Genomic DNA, 20,800 nt, shown 5'->3' with positions numbered 1-20,800 from the left:
AGCAGGGCGATATGACCAAAAATATTTATCACGATATACATTTGGAAATTTGCGATAACGATATAACTGACGATATAATTGACACTAGACAAAATACTTTACAACTCCACAACTTTATTAGTGCAAAAAAACCACTTAAACAAGCAGCTGTTTTTATGTGCATTAAAGGTATATAAAAATTTAACAGTGCAAATGCAAATTCCTCGCTGACAGTTTAACCAAAAGGCATTTCCAGTGGAAATTGGCTGACATATCCTCATCATAACCATGTATAATATCCACAAAACCTAAAAAGAGGTTATACACACACAACACGGTAATATTATGTTGAAGCTTAGCAAAGTCGTACTGAAACATTTGACAGATTTTCGAGCGCCGTGTACATAAAATCGTTTCGAGGTCAGTAAACACAACCAGAATTCATACATAAGGCACACGGGATTATAAGGGGTACTGTCGATTTTCAGAAAAATCAAAGGATCGATTTTAAGTGTGCCGTATTTTCCAAACAACACGGTAATAATGACGCCCCGCTGGCATGCTCTACCAAAAATAGTGCTTTGTTGTGTATCTGACGGACGAAAGCTAACCCAGTTCCACACCACTGAAGTTGCAGCATTTTTACAAACCAATTCTGGTTCATCTGTTTCATTCAACAATCTGCTTTCGCCCTTCTCATTCTCCGTCGCCGACATGCTTTTTCTGCCATGTGCGTATGAAAACAAAGGCACTGCGCATGCGCGTTTTACCCATATTCTATCACGATATTTCATTTTCTTATCGTTGCCCAACATTATACCGGTATTAACGTGAACGGTATGATATGGCACAGCGCTAATTCTATTTTAATTGTTAATTCCACCAAGCAGCATGTCAGAGTAGATTTTAAGAAGGACAAATCATATTTTATATATTTTATATCTTTTTTGAGACTATTTCTAAGGGGATTATTGGCACACCTTTAGGGGCACCATGCATATTTACTTTTTGGATATTTACTTGGCTGGTTTACACAAATGAAAAAAGGGTTGCAGTTAGCAACCTTAACATATTGTGTCTATCCATGTCACAAATTATCACTGTCAACCTCAAAGAAAATGCTAATTCTTGTTTAGCACCTTTAAAATTTCTTTTATATGTAGTTTTAGGCTCTAGTCATCATCTTTGCGGCCATCTTTGTGGTTATTTTACCTCCACCAACATGTTTATAGTAATGCATGCATGCAAATCATCGTTCTGTCTGTAAACAGAATCGCTCTAAAAGTTTTGGATGAGTTTGGGTAAAACTTTGTATGGTTCTATAGTGTGTTCATTATAACAATTCATTAAAACTGGCCTTGCATCAACCAATTCTTTAAGGTCAACTAAACCTTTTATTGGTCAAAAATTAACAAAGAGCCCTAAAACTTACAAACTATGATTCTTACAACTGTGGTGTGTATTGTCAACATATAGGAAGTACCATAAAGATATAAATAAATAATTAAGGATTTCAAATATCATGTCACATTTGACCTCTCAGGGTCAAATAAATTAAACCTTTCATAAAATATATTACATTTAGAACTATGCTTAAAATGCCTTTGTTTGTATTGGTAACATTTAGGAAATGATACAGATATATGGCGACTTTAAATATCACATCATAAGTATCATGTCAACTTTGACCAAATATCTGACATCTGCCTTTCTTTGAGGTTGACCCCAAAACATGCTATTTTACTGCACTACAAACTTTTAAAGATACATATTAAAAAATAAAACAAAATCATTATATACAGAATACAATGCTATTTTGTTAAAAGTAAAAGCTGCTGTGAGCAGCCTTGGTGGAGGTTTGCACTCACTGAGTGCTTCTTGTTTATTTTTCTTGTTTGTGTATGTTTTCAGGCAAGCTGTCCTCAAGAAGTGCAATGGATACTCTCTTTTCATATTGTGTCTATTTGAACAGGCCCTCTGTCCTTTTGCTTGACCTATCCAAGAGCAGTAATTCATTGAGAAGATTAGAGGTGTGGTATTGCTTCCAAAACATCATGTTACACCCTACATGCTATTTTTATCACCTTTTTTAAAACTATCATGGAGCTCCTTGTATGGTCAGAAATTTTCAAAGCTAACACTACTGACAGACACTTCAGGTAGCTTATATAGGCCTTATGTAAGGTGCTTTATGTTAACATTAGTACAGTGGGGAATGAACAAGAGATATTTTGGGAGATGGAAGAAACTTTTACAAAGCAGGTGTTCCAGGGAAAGATTCCACTGCTGAATGAAACACTGCATTAAACAGTGGTTTGTTAGTGTTCCCATTCCTCTGTCTTGAACAAGACCATTCAGTTTTTAGTAAGGCAAAACATTGGCAGTGGAATAATTTTTTTAATTCATTTTTTAATCATAGTGGTGCAAACTTTGGAGAAAATTAGAAGTTTTGATATTTTTTTGTTAGTTTGTTTCCTTTTTCAACTTTTATTTCTGTCCAGCAGTCAAGTGGTAATTTGTTTTATTTGAGCAATGACACCTATTGTTAGAAAGTGAGGAGCAAGCTGAATGCACTTCAAGTGCAACTCTAAAGAGATGCATTGATGTCACAGTACATATGCAAGCAGTGACCTATACTGTAATATCAAAAATCACTACATCAGTGTAACTTGTTAATTTGTTGCTATGCTTTTATGAGTAATAGTTATTTAAAAAAAAAAAATTAGAGTTAATATTACATGACTATGCTACTTAACTAAGATGGCACAGGGTTCTGATGAGTAGAAAATGGCCTTTGGTGCATGACATTCATCTTTATGTCTGTATTTTTAATGTAGAATTAAAGGTTTTAATAGATATATTAGTATATATCAGTCGAATAATTGTGGTAATCACATTGCCACCATCGTCCCTGCCAATGCCCAGCACAGAATGGGACCCTAGGGCTGGAAGGTAATCCAAAGATAACACAAGAAAACTTGGAGCAATGAGCATGAGGAAGCAGGCAGGCTGGCAGCTGAGCAAAACACACAGTATTAAACTACAGGGGTTTCAGTGACTGGGCAGGCACAGTGGGATTGTCTATACAAGAAGTCACAGAAGCTTTAGTCACAGGAATATTTACGAAGGATGAATGGCGACCTGTCAATGCGTTACCGGTGTTTGAAAAGAGAGCACTGCCTTTATCTAAGACACATGGAAAAAGGTCTGGATCTTTATGTGTCTAGGAAGTTTTAAATGGACAGTCACAGGATTAATCTATGAATTAACTTCAAAAGGGCCTACAAAACTCCGAGATTGTTTTCTGGACTAAGCACATAATTGACTGTGGTTACCCACCAAACACCTTCTGACCAGGACGGTAGACATGAGCAGCAAGCCGGTGCTAATCGTCCAGGCACTTGTTTTGTTGTACGTACAGAGGAGAGCCGCCTGTGTGATTCTACATTGATGATGGCAGCGACAGAGGTGGTGTTCTCCTTCTTGCAAGCAGAATAGGGTGGCCAGGTGGTCCATTTCCAGGATGTGGTTTGGAGAGCTAATCACTTCTTATTTGGCACTCAGTTTCCCAAGTAAGAGTTCCCACCACAGACGTTGGTGGAAGGATAGTTTCTGGCTTGGAAGAGCAGTCACACTGACCAAGAGAACTGTTCTGATTGAAAATTTCAGATCCTTCTGTTTATTATTCCAGGAAAAAGAGGTAGCATATTTAAAAGTGTTTTCTCCTAATTCAGTTCTGTATTGTGAGGTTTTCGGTATTCGGTTTTGTACACATATAAACACACAGATAAGAATGACCATTTACAAAAATAACTAATAGGCAAGTCTGGAAGCAGAGATGACAGCTTAAGCAGCAGCATAACAATGATGTACATGATTTTGACAGTCAGTAATAAAACATAAAGCACAATTATAGTTCTTATTAATCTCTGGCTCTCTTCGACAGCAAGTCTTTTATTCCGTCTTTTATTTTATTCCTTCTCTCACTCCAACCAGCAGATGGCCGCCCCTCCCTTAGCCTGGTTCTGCTGGAGGTTTCTTCATATTAAAAGGGAGTTTTTCCTTCCCACTGTCGCCAAAGTGCTTGCTCATAAGGGGCCATATGACTGTTGGGTATTTCTCTTTATATATTATTGTTGGGTCTTTAACTTACAATATAAAGCGCCTTGAAGCGACTGTTGTTGTGATTTGGCACTGTGTAAATAAAAGTGAATTGAATAGACATTATCCAGCTTCTTTATGTACTGGCCAGGTGCATTCCTAAAGAGCAGATCTAATATCACCTTACTCTAGTAAATTTAAAAACAATTGCACAAAAGAAGTGCTCTTAAGCTGAGGTAAGAAAGGGAGTTTTAACTAAGGATGGAAAATTGATAAAAATTCAAAATCCATTACGATATCACTTTGATTCAGTTGTCTCATAATTACCATCTAACATTATATACCTGTAGGCTACGGTTCTAGGCACCAACAAAAATCTCTATGCTAATGAGGACACACAAATAGTCTTTCTCTTAGTATTTATGTATGAACACAAAGCCAACAGCACAAAGCAAAAATAAAAAGCAGCACAAAGAGACTTTAAAGTGATCACCACAATGATTCTATGTTACAAACAAAAACAGGTAGAAACAGAGGCTCCAGTCTGACTGCTAATGACTATTTTTTGTTACCTGTTGAAAGTCCAGGTCTGGCTGCTGGGCTGTGGTTGGCATTCACTCAGCTTTATCACTCTGGGTTCTTGGCTAGCTTAGCGTTAGCATGAGGTGTGTGGAGGTGCTTGCAAAGAGCCGAGGTTTTGTTATCAGCATAATGCAGATGTTTCTGCCTGGATACAGTTTTCAACTTTATCATTGCACTCTTATCTTTGGAAATATAAATAAAATGTCCATGTCCAGACTGTAGACTGTGCCACTAATTTCTTCCTCCGGAAGACAGCAGCAGATTTGCAATCACAGTTCATCACCATATAATTGGTTACTTGACAGGACTGAATCAGAAATTGATTCCAGACTGACTCCTCCTTTCTACCATCTTTATGCACCAAAGTTGCTATGAAGACAGCAACTGACTGGAAGTGCTCAGAGACCTGGGTCTCTGTCTTCAAAACAAAGCTTTGTTTCCTTTGAAATAAGGAATCAAGTTCATTGCACGTGGTTGCAATAATTTTGGTCATGTTGCACATGTTCCAACCACTTTTTTCCCTAGTGCCACTGTAGGTTGATGCACTGAGTGAGTGGACAGCAACAAAGATGATGCCAGAAAGAGATGTTACTACAGGGACCACAAGGAGGACTTCTTTGGTAGGAAAGCTGTGATTTAGAGAGGAGAAAATAAAAAGATCTTATTTTGTTGTTGAAAAAATAATCTTTTGGGGCTTAACGTTGTCCAGCAAACGTAAGGCTCATCAGTAGGGATGGGTATCGTTTAGGTTTTATCCGATACCAGTGCCAAACCGGTACTTTTGAAACGGTGCCAGTGCTTAAACGGTGCTCAAACCGGTGCTTAAAGAATGGAGAACACAAAATTGGTCCAAAATCCTCTCATGTTCAGCTGTTTTTTGGTAAAAAGATAACAATGTTAGCCTTTTCTGCAGCTATGGGGCATATATGGTATCATTCTTGGCTGGAAGCAGTGCTTAAACAATGGAAAAAACAAACTTTGTCCAAAAACCTCTCATGTTTAACTGTTTTCCACTTTTTCTTTGGTCATTTTAGCCTTTTGGCCAGGGTGAAGGGAGTATCTGCCATCAAACAAGAAGACAGCCGCATGTAGCTATGATGATGTTTGCTGTTCACCTTACCTGCATTAATGTAATAACGTGGTTAGCCTACTCAACCTAAATTACACACGAACAACATTAAGCTACTCACGCAGAGAAGAACAGCTCCTGCTGCCATCATCATCCGTCATCATTTCTGCTACACTGGCAGGGCTAGGGGCCAGGACTCTCCTCTTCGGGTTTTTGGGGGATGTTGCTAACTCCGGGTCCGATAACAGGCAACCCACAAGCAGTAGATGTGCTCGGTGTGAGGTCTCGCAGCAAGCTATCAAATACGGCGCATTTCTCGGCTTTAAAGAAGAACGCTATGCGTCGCCAGGTGTTTCATCAGAGGTGTTACCTCCTTTGACAGTATCACAGTATCACCTTAAAGCACTTGTTGCAGGCTGCTGAGTTTGCATCTTTTGCTGTGAAGTACAGCCAGACTTTTGACCGCTTCGCCTTGGGCATTTTTAATCTGTAGCTCTGCTCTAAAAGAACGTACGTACCTGGACCCGCCTACTATCCTCGGAAACGTAAAATGATTGGCTAGAATCTAAAGCGTATCATTCCATACCAGTTGGTGGCGGTAATGCACCTTTCAGTTGTTTGCCAACCGCCAATACAAATGTAAGGAAGAAGAAAGTGTATCACAGCTCAGGAAAAAAGCACCGAAATAAAGCACTGAAATGTGCGCTGCTTTTCGGTCTGGTTACTACCGTTTATGTCAGAACCGGTGCCATCATGGCACCGGATACCGGTACCCATCCCTACTCATCAGAATAGCTTTTCCATCATTAAATATACCTTGTAGTAATCTATGATATATTCACTCTATAAAAATACATATTATCAGCTGCAGGCTAAAAAATAATATAAAATAATATAAACCACATTTAGGCACAACATTCTAACTATTACAATATCTAGTTATTTTATTTAATATTTAATTAATTGCAATATTTGTTTCATTTATGTGTAAAATGAACCTATACTTAGTAATACAAGAGCTTTTTAACAGTATATACTAATGCATAAACATTATGTGCATGCCTAAATCTAGATAAAGCTGAAACCATTAATACTTTAAAACACTCAAGTCAAGGTAGTACCAATGCAACCTTCAAACAGCCACAACATGATGGATACTCTCATGTGCTCTTCTTATGACCTGTCACCATAATGTCAGAATATATTGTCTTGTTGATATCTGTGATATGTATATGCTTTTATATATAGGGAAGTGGATGATGGAGCACCAGATGTGTTGGGTGGACGGCTGGGTTGGGTTTATTTTTCAGGAATGATCCGAGCATGTACAATGTCTTATATTTCTCATTAGAGATATTTTTCAGGAAATAGATTTCAGCATTCATTTATCTTCACTTACCTACATCACTGCACTTGGCTAAGCAGTGCAATTCTAATCTCATTGCCAGTCCCAACATCAACAGATCAGTTTTATATTTCTTTCCATCTGGCTGGTGGATAACTGTACTGAATGTTGAGTTTTTCTACATATTGGTTTTGTAAAGCATCAACTGCACAGTCAGTTCACTGTTTAATGTTTGTGTTTAGGCCTGATTTAACTGGCTTAGGAATGTTGAAATGGTTTGCATTAGGTTACAAAACACTGGTGCTTAACTTTGTCTGGTATTTATTGTAACCCTGTTAGCCCAATTAAGATGATTGCTTGATCTGAATGTTATCCAGATAAAGAAAGCAGCTGTCATAACGATTTCAGAATAACCATTGTATGGAAAATAGTGTAAAGCTATGTCTACCTTGGACTTTACTATGAGGAGTATAATAAAATTACTTTGCACAGAGGGAGAGATTACCCAATAGGTCCCAAACCCTCACTTTGTTTGAGACTTCATACAGTATGTCCTCTTGCAATTTAAAGGCTTTGCATACCAGAACATAATAAAAATATAATCTTTTACTTACCAGATTCTGGATTTCTGCTACAAAAGCAGTGAAAAACTAACCTAAGATTCACTAGCTTGTAGAACTATTTTTAGCAGCAGTAATCTGAGCTAACTTGAAATAATAATTTTCTGTAAAACTTTCACATCAGTGGGGAGGGATTTTGGTCCAATCTTCTCTATAACATTGCTTCAGTTCATTGAAGTTTGTGGTCATTTGGGTCTCACTGTGGTGAGACTACAGTCATGTTGAAGGTTGAAAAGCAGAGGGTTTCTCCTTGCAGCCCTTCCAAACAAGCCATTTTTGTTCAGTGTTTTTATAATTCTACTGTCACAAATTTTAACATTTTAACTGAGGCCTGTAGAGTCTGAGGTGCAGCTCTTGTTTTAGTTTTTTTTTGTTTTTTTGCACTTTCTCTGAGCATTGCATCAACTGACTTTGGGGTGACTTTGCTGGGATGTTGATGCCTTGAAAGACTGGCAACTATCTGTGAATAATCTTTCACAGTGTAAAATGATGGACTTCAGACTACAGACTACAGGACTGTGATTGCAGCCATTACCCAACTCTCTGTGAATGGTACTCATGGCCATTGATCAGTGGGCTTTGATCACTGGGTTTTGGTCAGTGGTTGTTGATCAATGGTCATGAGAATTTGCATAATTAAGATTAAGGAACTGTCCTCCCAGCCCATTGTTCTTTCAGTGGGCTGGTTTCAGTCATTGTGGCGATCGTGGCTCAAGAGTTGGCAGTTCGTCTTGTAATCGGAAGGTTGCTGGTTCGAGCCCCGGCTTGGACAGTCTCGGTCGTTGTGTCCTTGGGAAAGACACTTCACCTACCTCCTACTGGCGTTGGCCAGAGGGGCCGATGGCGCGATATGGCAGCCTCGCTTCTGTCAGTCTGCCCCAGGGCAGCTGTGGCTACAACTGTAGCTGCCTCCACCAGTGTGTGAATGTGAGAGTGAATGAATAGTGGAATTGTAAAGCACTATAGAAATGCAATCCATTATTATTATTATGCAAATGTACTGTTTATAAGATTTGGGGAAACCTGCAGTCAGCTGAGATTGAAGAAGTCACTTGGATGAGTGACGAAACGTTTCTCCCACAAAACACTACGTCCAGATGAACAGAATCAACTTTTGGAGATTTACTTAGCTAGATGATTGAGCATGCATCAAGATGGACTTCAGATAGTTTGGAAATGGCTTTATAACCTTACAATGATTAACTGAATTTCAAGGGTTAAAGAGTATCTCAAAGTGATTAATATGTCAAAACTACTTCACCCGCAATTCTCTCAGGTGCGACTCCTTTTACAAACCACTGCTTAAGTTTACGTTTAGATTCTGGGCATGTGTGTGTGTCTTTGTCCCTCTCCTGACCTCACAAGTTGTCAGACTAGCTGTCTCCCTTTCTTTTATACCAATCCCCCTTTCTCTCTTACCTCTTTCCTTTCTTACTAAACATTTACTCTGAGAAGAGACTTCTTCTACCCTTATCTACAAGACAGCCCTCTGTATACACGTGTCAGTGTTAGATATCTGTACTTTTTCAAGCAGGACACACAAGTCTTTGGATTTTAACATAACATTTTGTCTAGGAAAGGAGCTTTCCTGTAGGAAGTCTACTAAATGAAAGTGCTGTTCTTAAACACTGACTGTACCAACAATAACATGGAACTTTTTAAGATGTGAGCCTGCATTAGCTCACTTCATTTTACTGCAGTACCCGGTATCTCTTTGGACACAGTGCTATAGTGTGTGTGTGTGTGTGTGTGTGTGTGTGTTTGTGTGTGTGTTTGTGTGTGTGTGTGTGTGTGTGTGTGTGAGAGAGAGAGAGAGACAGAGAGTCTGCTTGTATGTGAGCGCCCATATCTAATATATGGGCTCTCGAATGCATGCACTTGCATGGTGTTTAGCATTTTGCATGTAAATATGTGCACAGTAGATGATCATAGTGTGCACATGTGGATGTTTGGCTTGGTGCGTGAATGTGATAGGGTTTGACATTTGTCACACCACCATAACTATGTTGTTGTTCTGTATAGTTTAGCTCTCCCCAGTAGAAATATCTAATCTGAAATTGTTTCCTAAAAACATACTACGCCATTAGCGTGAGTGAATTTGTGTGCGTAGAAACCAGCCAATGTTTTAGACGTTCTTTTTATCATTTTCTGATTTTCCCATTTCCGACCGTCTTATTATTTTCCAACCTGAACAACAAAATAGGGCTTTTTATATCAACATAAACCACCACTATGATTGCTTTAATGACTTGTATGTTTAATCTGTTTAATCTATAATCTGCTGTAGTTAATTATTTCTTCGTCTTTCCTTCACATGATGATGCTTCTAATGAATATAAGACAAACCTAATTTATTCCAGTGTTCCCACATGCAGGAAAACGTTCCATTATCATGTGTCATCCTGTTATAAACTATTCCACTTGCCAAAGACCCCAATAAATGTCATAACATCGTTTGGTCCTATTTATGTTTAAAACAGCTTTATTACACTCACCTAAAAAGATCAGTTACCCAAGAGCAAAACTATGTGTAAGTATGTACAATAATGGGGGCAATTCTTTCCAAATGAAGAAAGATCATTCGTCTTTAACATCCTGTCCCAACCTTTTTAAAATAGGAAAAAAAAAGTATTCTTTGTGAAGGGTTGGGAGTGCAGATTGAGAGAAACAAGTCCCTATAAGGGGGGGAAAAGAGAAAAGAGGACTGGAATGTCAAAATAAACTCTCATTCTGGCAAGGCTTCATAGGTAATAGATCAACATCCCTTTTTCATGCTAGGAAATCTGTTTTAGGCGCTGTGCACAGTACCTCTGTTTAACTTGAGGCATCTGGATGCTGGGTTTTGCTTTAGTAGCTTAACTGAAGGGCAAGAGGAAATCAATATAGCCAGAAAACACACAGTAGACCTGCAGCAAGTCATAGAAATGTTTATGTTTATATTAAACCACACAAAATTCTGAATGTTTTTTTTTATTATCTTGCTTCTAATAGCAACTTCTACCTCTTGTTATCCCCTACACCTCACCAAACTCCACCATCCAAATTAGTCATGTTTTTGACATCTCAGAGAAGTAAACTATCTTTCATTCTTTTTGCAGAACACTTTCTCCAGCGTCTTTCACATGGATTATGAGGAACTGGTGAAGGACTTTGCTGGTGAAGTCCTAGATGCCCCAAAAAGGTAAGAGGATTACCCTCAGCACAAGCCTGTTAAAATGGCATTCGAGTGTTAATGACTTTATGCCTTCAGGCATACTCTAGCTATTTTCATCAGTATTTTTGCAATCTTGAAAACTGTCCTTTCTCTCTCCCTAAGAGGCCTTTAGATGACGTTTGCATAATGGGCACTTGCACAAAGATCTATTATCCTCATGTAGAAGGAGATGTTTTGGAAGTAATGAAAGTCTTAGGCTACGTTCACACTGCAGGTCTTAATGCTCAATTCAGACTTTTTGATCAAATCCGATTTTTTTGTCTGCTCGTTCACACTACAAATAAAATGCGACAGCAAACGCGCTCTAGTGTGAACGCTCAAAGCGGCCCGCATGCACAAAAGAAGATGTCACACACAACGCGCTCTGTTTAGACCCAGACCAAACAGTATTGTTTGACTGATGGACCTTAATATAAAGACTTCGGACTTTACGTTTCCCAATTTTTGCTTTAAGTTATTTTGTTATTTACATAATAATGTAGATAACCTAATAATTATCCTTATTGCTGTTTTAGAGGAGCGGTGCTTCAAAGGATAGTTGCAGATTTCTGTCAGAATCTGCAGATTATACAGAACAAATAAAATGTTCACATTGTCTTCCCAACAGTTTCACTGGATGGCCAGGAAGCGTTCACGATGTCTTATCGGGCGCTTCTCCGGCGCTGATAATTAGCGTCTGTCTTGTACCATAAAGTTGACAGATCCATCTGAAACCTTTCTCAGAAAGCATCCATTATGAACATTGTTTTGAGATACATGTGCACTCCTATTACATCTGACAACTCAGGTGGAGGATGGAGACTTTGGTTGCTGTTAGTGAACGGGCTCTTTGTTGTGTTCCCTGAATTATTACTAAGCAGTTTTTGTGGCATTGTAGGGCACATGGTCATATTGGTGGAAACAGCTGCCATTTCCATGAGCTGTGTGCTTGGTCTATAGCTCAGGTGGTAGAGCAGATCACCTACTAACCAGAATGTTAGATGGGAAGCACTTAGGAACAGCATAGAAAAAAGTGCTTGTGCGATTTGGTGTGAATATGTGAATGTACAAGTTGTGTAAAGCGTGTTGAGTGTTCAGATAGAGTAGAAAAGTGCTATATAAGAACCAGTCCATTTAACCTGCAACTTTCCAGTTAGTATCATTGATCAATGGGGTTTGATGAGTGGTTGTTGATCAGTGGTCATGATAATTTGCATATTAATGATCGAGGAACTGACCTCACAGCCCATTGTTCATATAGTGGGCTAGTTTCAGTCATTGTGAAAATATACTGTTGATAAGATTGGGGAAACCTGCAGTCAGCTGAGACTCAAGAAGTCACTTGGATGAGTGGCGAAAAGTTTCTCCTGCTGAAAACGCTACGTCCAGATGAACAGAATCAACCAGACCATTTACCATTTAACAGTCATTAGGGGTAGTCACATCCATAGCAGGACATCTCTGTCATGGTCCTGGGTCGTTGACCCAGCATTTTGTGTTCATTATTATTATTATTATTATTATTATTATTATTATTATTATTATTATTATTATTATGTTTGGGGGGTTCTGTCTATATGTATTTGGGGTTGGATGTTCTAGGTCTTTGGTTATAGTTTATGCTCCCGGTCAGTTTCGTGTTTTTGGTTTCGTCAGTGTACACTTCCTGTTTTACTTTGTAGATCCATGTATGACTCCTTTGTGTTCAGTTTTGTGCTCTCCCTGTCTCGTCTGTGTAATTAAGATCAGCTGTGCCTCCCTCTGGTTTGCCATTTTGTGTTCCTCAGCGTGTGTATACATAGTGTCTGGTTACCTGTGTTCCCCGATGGTTCGTTTGTGTTATTCTGCGTCATTGGGTCATCTTTGCGTCTCTCTGCTCCACATTCTGCTCTCCATTTCTAGCTCTCCATTTCCAGCTCTCCATCCCCTGTGTACTTTCTTATGTCTTTCCCTGCGTGTGACTTTGTGAGTTATGGTTTCGTGTTTTGTTATTACTAGTTTTCCCCAGTTTAGGTTTATGTTAAGTTCTGCCCTCGCTGTTGTTATTGTGCACTGTAAATAAACTCACTCGCACCTCCGCCGCTGTCTGCAACATTCACTCCACCACACGACTGCTGCCCCAGCCGTGACAATCTCACTCCAACTAAATAAGCTATTTCATTCACAGTATTCTCATACTTGGAGACTTGAAGACGGGTGATCGGTAATAACATTGTGTCCGGAAGGGATGTGACTGGGAAGGACCTAAACCCAAGTGGCGTTCTGTTATTGGACTTATGTGCTAACCACAGTTTGTCCATTATAAACACCAAATTTAACCATAAGGGTGTTCATAAGTACATGTGGCAGAAGGACAGTCTAGGTTGCAGGTCAACAATCAATTTTGTAAAAGCAGGTTTGCGGGCTATATTCTGGACACTAAGTGTAAACAGGCACTCAATTGTGAACTGATCATCACCTAGTGGTGAGTTGGATCATGTGGTGAAGGAAGATGCAGGAAAGGCCTGGTGCATCCAGACATATAGTGAGGGTGTACTGGCTTCATCTGGAAGAGGCCCAGTAAGCAAGGTATTCGGTTCCCACTTCCAACATGTTCTGCACCCCCTCCTGTCATGGTCCCATTTCAAATCAGATAGTGGTTTACGGGATATCAGATAGCTTGACGGGAGCCATCAAGCTGAAGAAGAAGTTGTATGGGGGCTCGGATTGTCTGTAGAACTCTGGAGGGAGCTGGCAGGCCAAGTGGAGTGCAGTTCTTGCAATAGCTCAAACAAAAACTCGGGTGTGGGAAAAGCTCGGTAAGGTTATGGAACAAGACTTTTGATTGGCCTTGAAATTATTCTGGTAAACCACCAAGCAACTAAGAAGTGAAAAGTAGTGCTTTACTCACACAGTGTATGATGTGCTGCTGACTTTCACTGAGCATGTATTTGGGCAGTGGAAGGAATACTTTCAGGGTCTCCTCAATCCCACTGACACATGTTCTGGAGAGGAAACAGAGTCTGGGGACGAGGAGGGGTGACTCGTCCATGTCAAAAAGCTTCCACTTTGATGGCCTCATCTCTGCTTTTGGTGAATAATGTGGTCCTGTCAGCTTCATTGGTTGGTGCTAACTTACACTTAATTGTCCTGGTCTCTTGGTCATGAGTCAAGGGAGAGAGGAGCAGGTGATTGACAGATGGATTCATGAAAAAGTAACTTTTTTTACAAACTTTTTTGGATTTCTTTACCTGGATGATTGAGCATGCATTAAGAAACAGATGGATTTACAACCTCTGAGCAATAACAGAAAGAATTACATTTTGGATACAAAAAGCAAAAATTAGCTTTCTCCAAAGGCTAGCCGTCCCTTAGAGATAGAGTGAAAAGTTCAGTCATTCAGGATGAACTCAGAGTCACTCCTCCTCCTCACTAAAAGGAAGTAACTGAGTTGGTTGGGGCATCTGACTAGGATACCTCTTTGGTGCCTTCTGGGCAAGGTTTTCTGTGCATATCCTACTCATAGGAGTCCCCACGGTAGACCCAGGGAACACTGGGAAAGATTACATCTCTCAGCTGGCCAAGGAATGCCTTGATGTTCCCTCGGCTGATGATTCATCCTCGGGGATGAAACAACTGACAGGGGAACTATTGAACTGTTTTATATATGGTTTTGGTTGCTCATTAAAAGTTTGTGTATATTATGACTACTAGTGCATTCTTATGCCACATCATTGGTTGCCTGTTAATATTATGCAATTATAATATGTCATGCATAATTAAGGTTTTGTGGGTCTAAATTGTAAATTATTTTTATTTTTAGCAAGTTGTGTATATATTTGCCATGGCAGGAAAAAATTAATGATCAGTAGTTTTTATCTCTGTGTCCTGTTTGTTCTCTAGAAATTATAAAATGTCGCAAATAGCATAATGGACATTTGTAAGGGAGAAATGGGAAAATAAGAGTCATGAAATGATTTGAAAGGAAACACAAAGAGGTGAAGACTGAGTTCCCAACACAGGGTTAAATGGTTTTAGTATTTACAGCCAGGATGAGTAGAGGGCCATGGTACAAGGGAAAGGATTTGGGAATCTGCAGTTGTATACTTGGGTTGCAGCCAAAAGGGGTGAATAAGAACTGATTTGATTTAAGATACAATGAGATAGAGATCCTTCCCCTTTACTCCCTCCCACTCACTCGTCTTTTGGCATGCTGCTCTCTAGGGCGGCCTGACCTCCACAGTTGCTATGTAGCATCTAAAATTCAATCTTAATCTCATCCTAAGCAATACAATTGGATTGCATGTTTGTATTTGTGTGTGTGTGTGTGTGTGTGTGTGTGTGTGTGTGTGTGTGCAGTTAAGTGTGCATTCACTACATTTTCTGTGTATCAACATATCCATATCAATCTATGCATATATGTTAGTGCTTTATGTGATTTTGATTAGTCGGTTTGGTTTGCCTGGGGTAAGAAGAAGAAAAAGAGGTATGCTATAGTTTGATGGATTGCATATTTATACGAGAAGTGAGAATAAGATTTTATACTAATAAGAAGCAGATAAAATTGGATTTTAGTTTCTGATAAGTTTCTAATTAATGACAAGTTTCTGAAAATAAACTCGTATATATCTGCATGAAGTGCAGCCATATCAGCTTGCAGCTATGGATAAGTGTAAAGAGCTCACTGAAATTGAGTGTGGTACTATAACGGGATGCTATTCCTAGATATTCTGCTATCAACTTTCTAAATAGTATTACTGCAAAGTGAAAGTATTTAGGAGGCATAGTACCTCAGACACAAGGTTGAAACCCACATAAAATGACAGAGCATTATTGTCAAGTGCTGAGTCATATAGTGCATAAAATTCATCAACACTCTGCTGCTAAGAGAAGTGTGAAACCCCAAAAGTAGGGATGTTACTATTTTCCACCAAAAAACATTAAAAATGTAGCTTTATGAAAACAAATACAATATGACAGAACAAACCAACTCGATAAGTAAAATATTAATACGGAAAAGTGAAGAGCTTAATAAATTAAGATCTAAATATGATTCAATAGGGAGCTTAAAATGAATGCAGGTATTGTGGTAGTAAATATACAGTACATGAACGTAGATAAAACTTTAACCAAACTTTAAAGTAGTTCCTTAACTTTAACGTAACTCTTTAATTCTGTGATATTATTTAGTAATGTGTGTATTTCTTATTGCATATTTCATAAACATTCCTAACTGTAAATTTGCAATATAAGCAAACAAATGAAGCCTGAATATAACATGCTATGTAATGTATTAACACTGCAGTTTGTAGACCCAATTTGAAGCTAATCTACATAAGAAAATATACAGCTCAAGAATCGAGAGGAAACCTCAAATCACACACGAGATTTTGACTGAAATATTCAAGTTGAAAAATATTTAATGACGTGGACAACAAATTGATGTGACAACATTGCATATATTTCCTACAATATACAAGTTTAAGTTTTTTTTAACAAAGAAGTCAAATTATTTTGAATTCAGCTATGCTACTCCAAATAAAAATCAAAAGCATGTCACGCACTACTCAACGACTCACTACAACGTTTTTTAAATTAATTTAAAATCTGAACCACATATTTGTGGGTTAATCCCAAATATTAGGAGGGGCCAAAGCTCTTGGTGCTGAGAATCACAACAAGAAAGGCATGTCATTAGTAGGGATGGGTATCGTTTAGGTTTTATCCGATACCGGTGCCAAACCGGTACTTTTGAAACGGTGCCGGTGCTTAAACGGTGCTCAAACCGGTGCTTAAAGAATGGAAAACACAAAATTGGTCCAAAAACCTCTCATGTTCAGCTGTTTTTTTGTAAAAAGATAACAATGTTAGCCTTTTCTGCAGCTATAGGGGATTTATGGTATCACTCTTGGCTGGAAGCAGTGCTTAAACGATGGAAAAAACACAAACTTTGTTCAAAAACCTCTCATGTTTAACTGTTTTCCACTTTTTCTTTGGTCATTTTAGCCTTTTTGGCCAGGGTGAAGGGAGTATCTGCCATCAAACAAGAAGACAGCTGCATGTAACTATGACAGTGTTTGCTAGTTCACCTTACATGCATTAATTTAATAACGTGGTTAGCCTACTAAGCTACTCACGCAGAGAAGAACGGCTGCTGCTGCATCATCATCCGTCATCATTTCTGCTACACTGGCAGGGCTAGGGGCCAGGACTCTCCTCTTCGGGTTTTTGGGGGATGTTGCAAACTCCGGGTCCGATAACAGGCACCACACCCGCAGTAGATGCGCTGGCGTGAGGTCTCGCAGCAAGCTATCAAATACGGCGCATTTTTCGGCTTTTAAAAAAAACGCTATGCGTCGCCAGGTGTTTCATCAGATTTGAGGTGTTACCTCCTTTGACAGTATCACAGTATCAGCTTAAAGCACTTGTTGCAGCTGCTGAGTTTGCATATTTTGCTGTGAAGTACAGCCAGACTTTTGACCGCTTCGCCTTGGGCATTTTTAATCTGTAGCTCTGCTCTAAAAGAACGTACGTACCTGGACCCGCCTACTATCCTCGGAAACGTAAAATGATTGGCTAGAATCTAAAGTGTATCATTCCATACCAGTTGGTGGCGGTAATGCACCTTTCAGTTGTTTGCCAACCGCCAATACAAATGTAAGGAAGAAGAAAGTGTATCACAGCTCAGGGAAAAATAGCACCGAAATAAAGCACCGAAATGTGCGCTGCTTTTCGGTCTGGTTACTACCGTTTATGTCAGAACCGGTGCCATCATGGCACCGGATACCGGTACCCATCCCTAGTCATAAGATTCTGAGAAATGGAATAACACACTGATTAATTTTCATAGGATTTGGTGACGATAATAATGTAAGTGGTCCTTAAATGTAACCTTAATGCATTTAAAATAAAGAAAACTAAAAACACAGAGAATTCATGGTTTGGTATATTTTTATTTTATTATTATTAAAGATCAGGTAATACATAAAACGTGCTTTTGATCAGACTTTAATCACTTTTTCCATTACTTTTCCCATTCTGTGTCCCTTAGCTATATCTTTATAGTTAAGAGACAGCTAGGACACAGTAAAGGAAAGTTTGGTGAAACAAATGGACCTTTGAGTTTCAAGTTTTAACATCCTTTTCTTGTGTGTGACTGATTTAAACCCAACGCACAGATATTCTTCTTACTAGATCTTTTATTTTTGTGAGAAGATATTCTGCTCTCCGGGCCTCTTATTTTTGTGTCTGCTAATAATTCAAGTCAACAGGGAAAGAAATTGAAATAATTGGTAGATGGACCAGACACAAACCAGACCTTGCCTTGTCTTCTATAGGGTCTCATTTTTTATATCCCACTTTCATTCCAGTTTCTCCTAATCTAATAATTCTGTTTAAATGCTGCTGTGTGTATGTGCTAGATTTCCTCTGGGACAGCTGCGAAATGGCAAAAATGAGCAACTCCATCTGGGCCGATGTGGGAAGGGAGGGAGGAGCAGTGCAGGATGTTAGCTTTGACTGTCTGGAACTGCTGGAGGCTTTTTATAGTGACATTAACTGCCACGGCTGTGGCTTCACAGTGACACGAAATCTTTTTCGCTAAAGCAGGAAGTTCAGTCATGCTGAGCTGATGCTGTAGATACAGCTCACATGAATGGCAGGCAGATGATTTCAAGCAGACAAAGTGGGACAGTGAAGTTTGTGTGGGTCTGGAGCTTGATTGTTGCCCAGAATCAAAAGCCAAAGTTTTCTGTCATGGTTTACATGATGCCGGCAGGTTTTCTATGACCTTGTTTAAGTCAGTCACAGAGCAAGGGAGAGAAAGGGTGGATTTTAGTGTGGATTTCAGTTTGAGTGATTAAACCCAAACACAAATGCACATAGTCTGCTCCTTTTCCATCTGTGTGTGGGTGTATACTGAGGTCACTTTGGATAGGACACATTGAGGTAATTAGCTTGAAGGCTCAAATTTAACCAAAATTAAAGGCCCTACCATGCATTAAATCTTGGAAATCAAAGAAAAACACTAAAAGACTCACTTTTACTTGAGTAAACAAATGACTGTCAGAAACTTAAACACTCCATTGCGCTACAAATCTACACACACACACACACTACAAAATTCATGTTTTAATGTTAAATGTTCTATTTTTGCTCTTAATAAAAAACTAGCCAAATAATTTAAGTAAGTAACTTCAAGGGCCAAATACATTATATTTCTTTACGTCAATATAGTAGGGGTGTCGTGGGCCGCAAGTGGCCCCCGGGCCACGAGTTTGAGACTCCTGCTCTAGTAGAACCAGGCTTAGGGAGAGGCAGACATCTGCTGTGTTGGGAGGAATTTGCCAGTAAGTGTACTTCAGGTCTACTTCACTGGATGGTTAAGAGTGTAAAGAGTCTCAGAATCTGTGGGCACAGTTGGCTGGAATCACTTGCCCATGATTTTACCTCTAACCCTAGCCAGCCAATGGAAGAACACCCACTGGTTGAGGAATGTCTTCTCCTGGTCCACAGAGATGTTCACTTGCCCTAGTGCCCCATATTAATCAGTAGCCAGTAAAGCCTTGCATAATGTATAATGGGCTTCTAAATAGTTCAAAATACATCAATATTCAGTTTTTTGTTTTTTATTTATTTATTAATCAATCGTTGTTTTTTGGGTCATCCACAGGATTTTTCTGCTGGATTATTTGAAAGAAAATTGGAAAATTCACAAGTAGGCGTAGATTTCACTGTACTTTGTTGGACATTAATAGCAGATTAACACAACTGATGCAAAGACTATGCAGTGCTCTTAAAAGTTAGTTAAAGAATTTGGTTCTTTAACTAACTTTTACCTGTTACGTCCCTCTGCAGCCTCTAATCTGCTCTGTCTTGAGCTGGTGCTAATTGGCCACACCTAGTCAGGTGTGGATAAAAGCATACCTGAGGAAAGCCCCAGGGGAGCTCACTTGTCTTTGCCTTGGTGGCACCAGCCATTTTAGCCGACCTGATATTCCATTTTAAGACAAAACCTCTGTCCACCTACACTCTGGTATTCGTCTCCTTTTTTATGTTGCGGCTTTGAGCCGGGTCGTAACATACCACATGAACATGAAACCAGCCAGTGTTTGTGTCCAGTTTTTTGACAGTGTTACAGCAAAGAAATAATTTAATACTATAAAGCTATATAGTAATCTACTGGAGATGGAACGGTCTCACCTTACTACACAACAACAGCAACGGGACTTGAGGCTAACCTGAAAACTGCTTTCACCTTGCTGTCTGATCACTCCATTTTTTTCTGCTTCCTTTGAGATTTAAGCTTCTCTCTTGCCAAGATTGTGGTCTTTGGCAGGGATAGCTCAGTTGAGGCAGGAATAGCTCGGTAAGTAGAGTGGTGGTCCCATGATCGGAACGTCTGGGTTTCAAATCTCCTAAACAGCTACTCTGAGGTACCCGTGAGTAAAGTACCTACACGCTGCTCCTCAGGCGCTAGATGGTGGCTGCTCACTGCTTCACTGAGTGAATGGGTTAAATGCAGAGAGGAATTTCCCCACAGGGATCAAGAAAGTATACAATTTTTATTTATTTATTTTGAGTTTCTCATTTTAAGGACGTAAGAGATTATATTTCTGTCCTTAACCTGATCCATTTCCTCCCAAGTCTCCCTCTAGTAAACCTCTCACCTGATGGGCAAACAGAAACACAAAAGGTGAAGAACCTGTAGAAACCTGAGGAAACTTACAATAGACAAACAGGAGAAGGTCTACCGGGTCTGTAAAAGGTCCGTTTACCTGTACAGTTATGACAGATAGTCTTGTCTGATCATCAACTGATGCTAAATGCTCTGGTCTTGGCCCATAACACAAAACCAGAAGCTTTGTATATCTTAACTGGACAAACTGATATGACCTATCTACACCCATTATAATAGACTACTTCTGCTGTTT

At 39.2% G+C, this 20,800-nt stretch overlaps 1 protein-coding gene and 1 long non-coding RNA gene across 6 annotated transcripts in view; both read left to right on the top strand.

The window, feature by feature from the left end:
- pde5ab (phosphodiesterase 5A, cGMP-specific, b) overlaps positions 1 to 20,800 on the top strand; it is a 105,510-nt gene that overhangs the window by 51,253 nt on the left and 33,457 nt on the right. For all 5 annotated transcript variants that reach the window (XM_085139738.1, XM_085139756.1, XM_085139747.1 and 2 more), the window contains exon 8: positions 10,795 to 10,877. In XM_085139738.1, the coding sequence (XP_084995864.1) occupies positions 10,795 to 10,877 (83 nt within the window). The remainder of the gene's footprint in view (positions 1 to 10,794; positions 10,878 to 20,800) is intronic.
- LOC146523348 (uncharacterized) lies at positions 10,884 to 19,471 on the top strand. The gene is made up of 2 exons (XR_014870532.1): positions 10,884 to 12,854; positions 14,833 to 19,471. It is a non-coding gene; the product is annotated as an uncharacterized LOC146523348 (long non-coding RNA).

The sequence above is a fragment of the Neolamprologus multifasciatus genome, chromosome 3 (assembly GCF_963576455.1).
Source record: "Neolamprologus multifasciatus chromosome 3, fNeoMul1.2, whole genome shotgun sequence".
Classification (NCBI taxonomy): domain Eukaryota; kingdom Metazoa; phylum Chordata; class Actinopteri; order Cichliformes; family Cichlidae; genus Neolamprologus; species Neolamprologus multifasciatus.
Note: the sequence above shows the minus strand (reverse complement) of the source record. Positions and strands in the feature narration are given on the sequence as shown.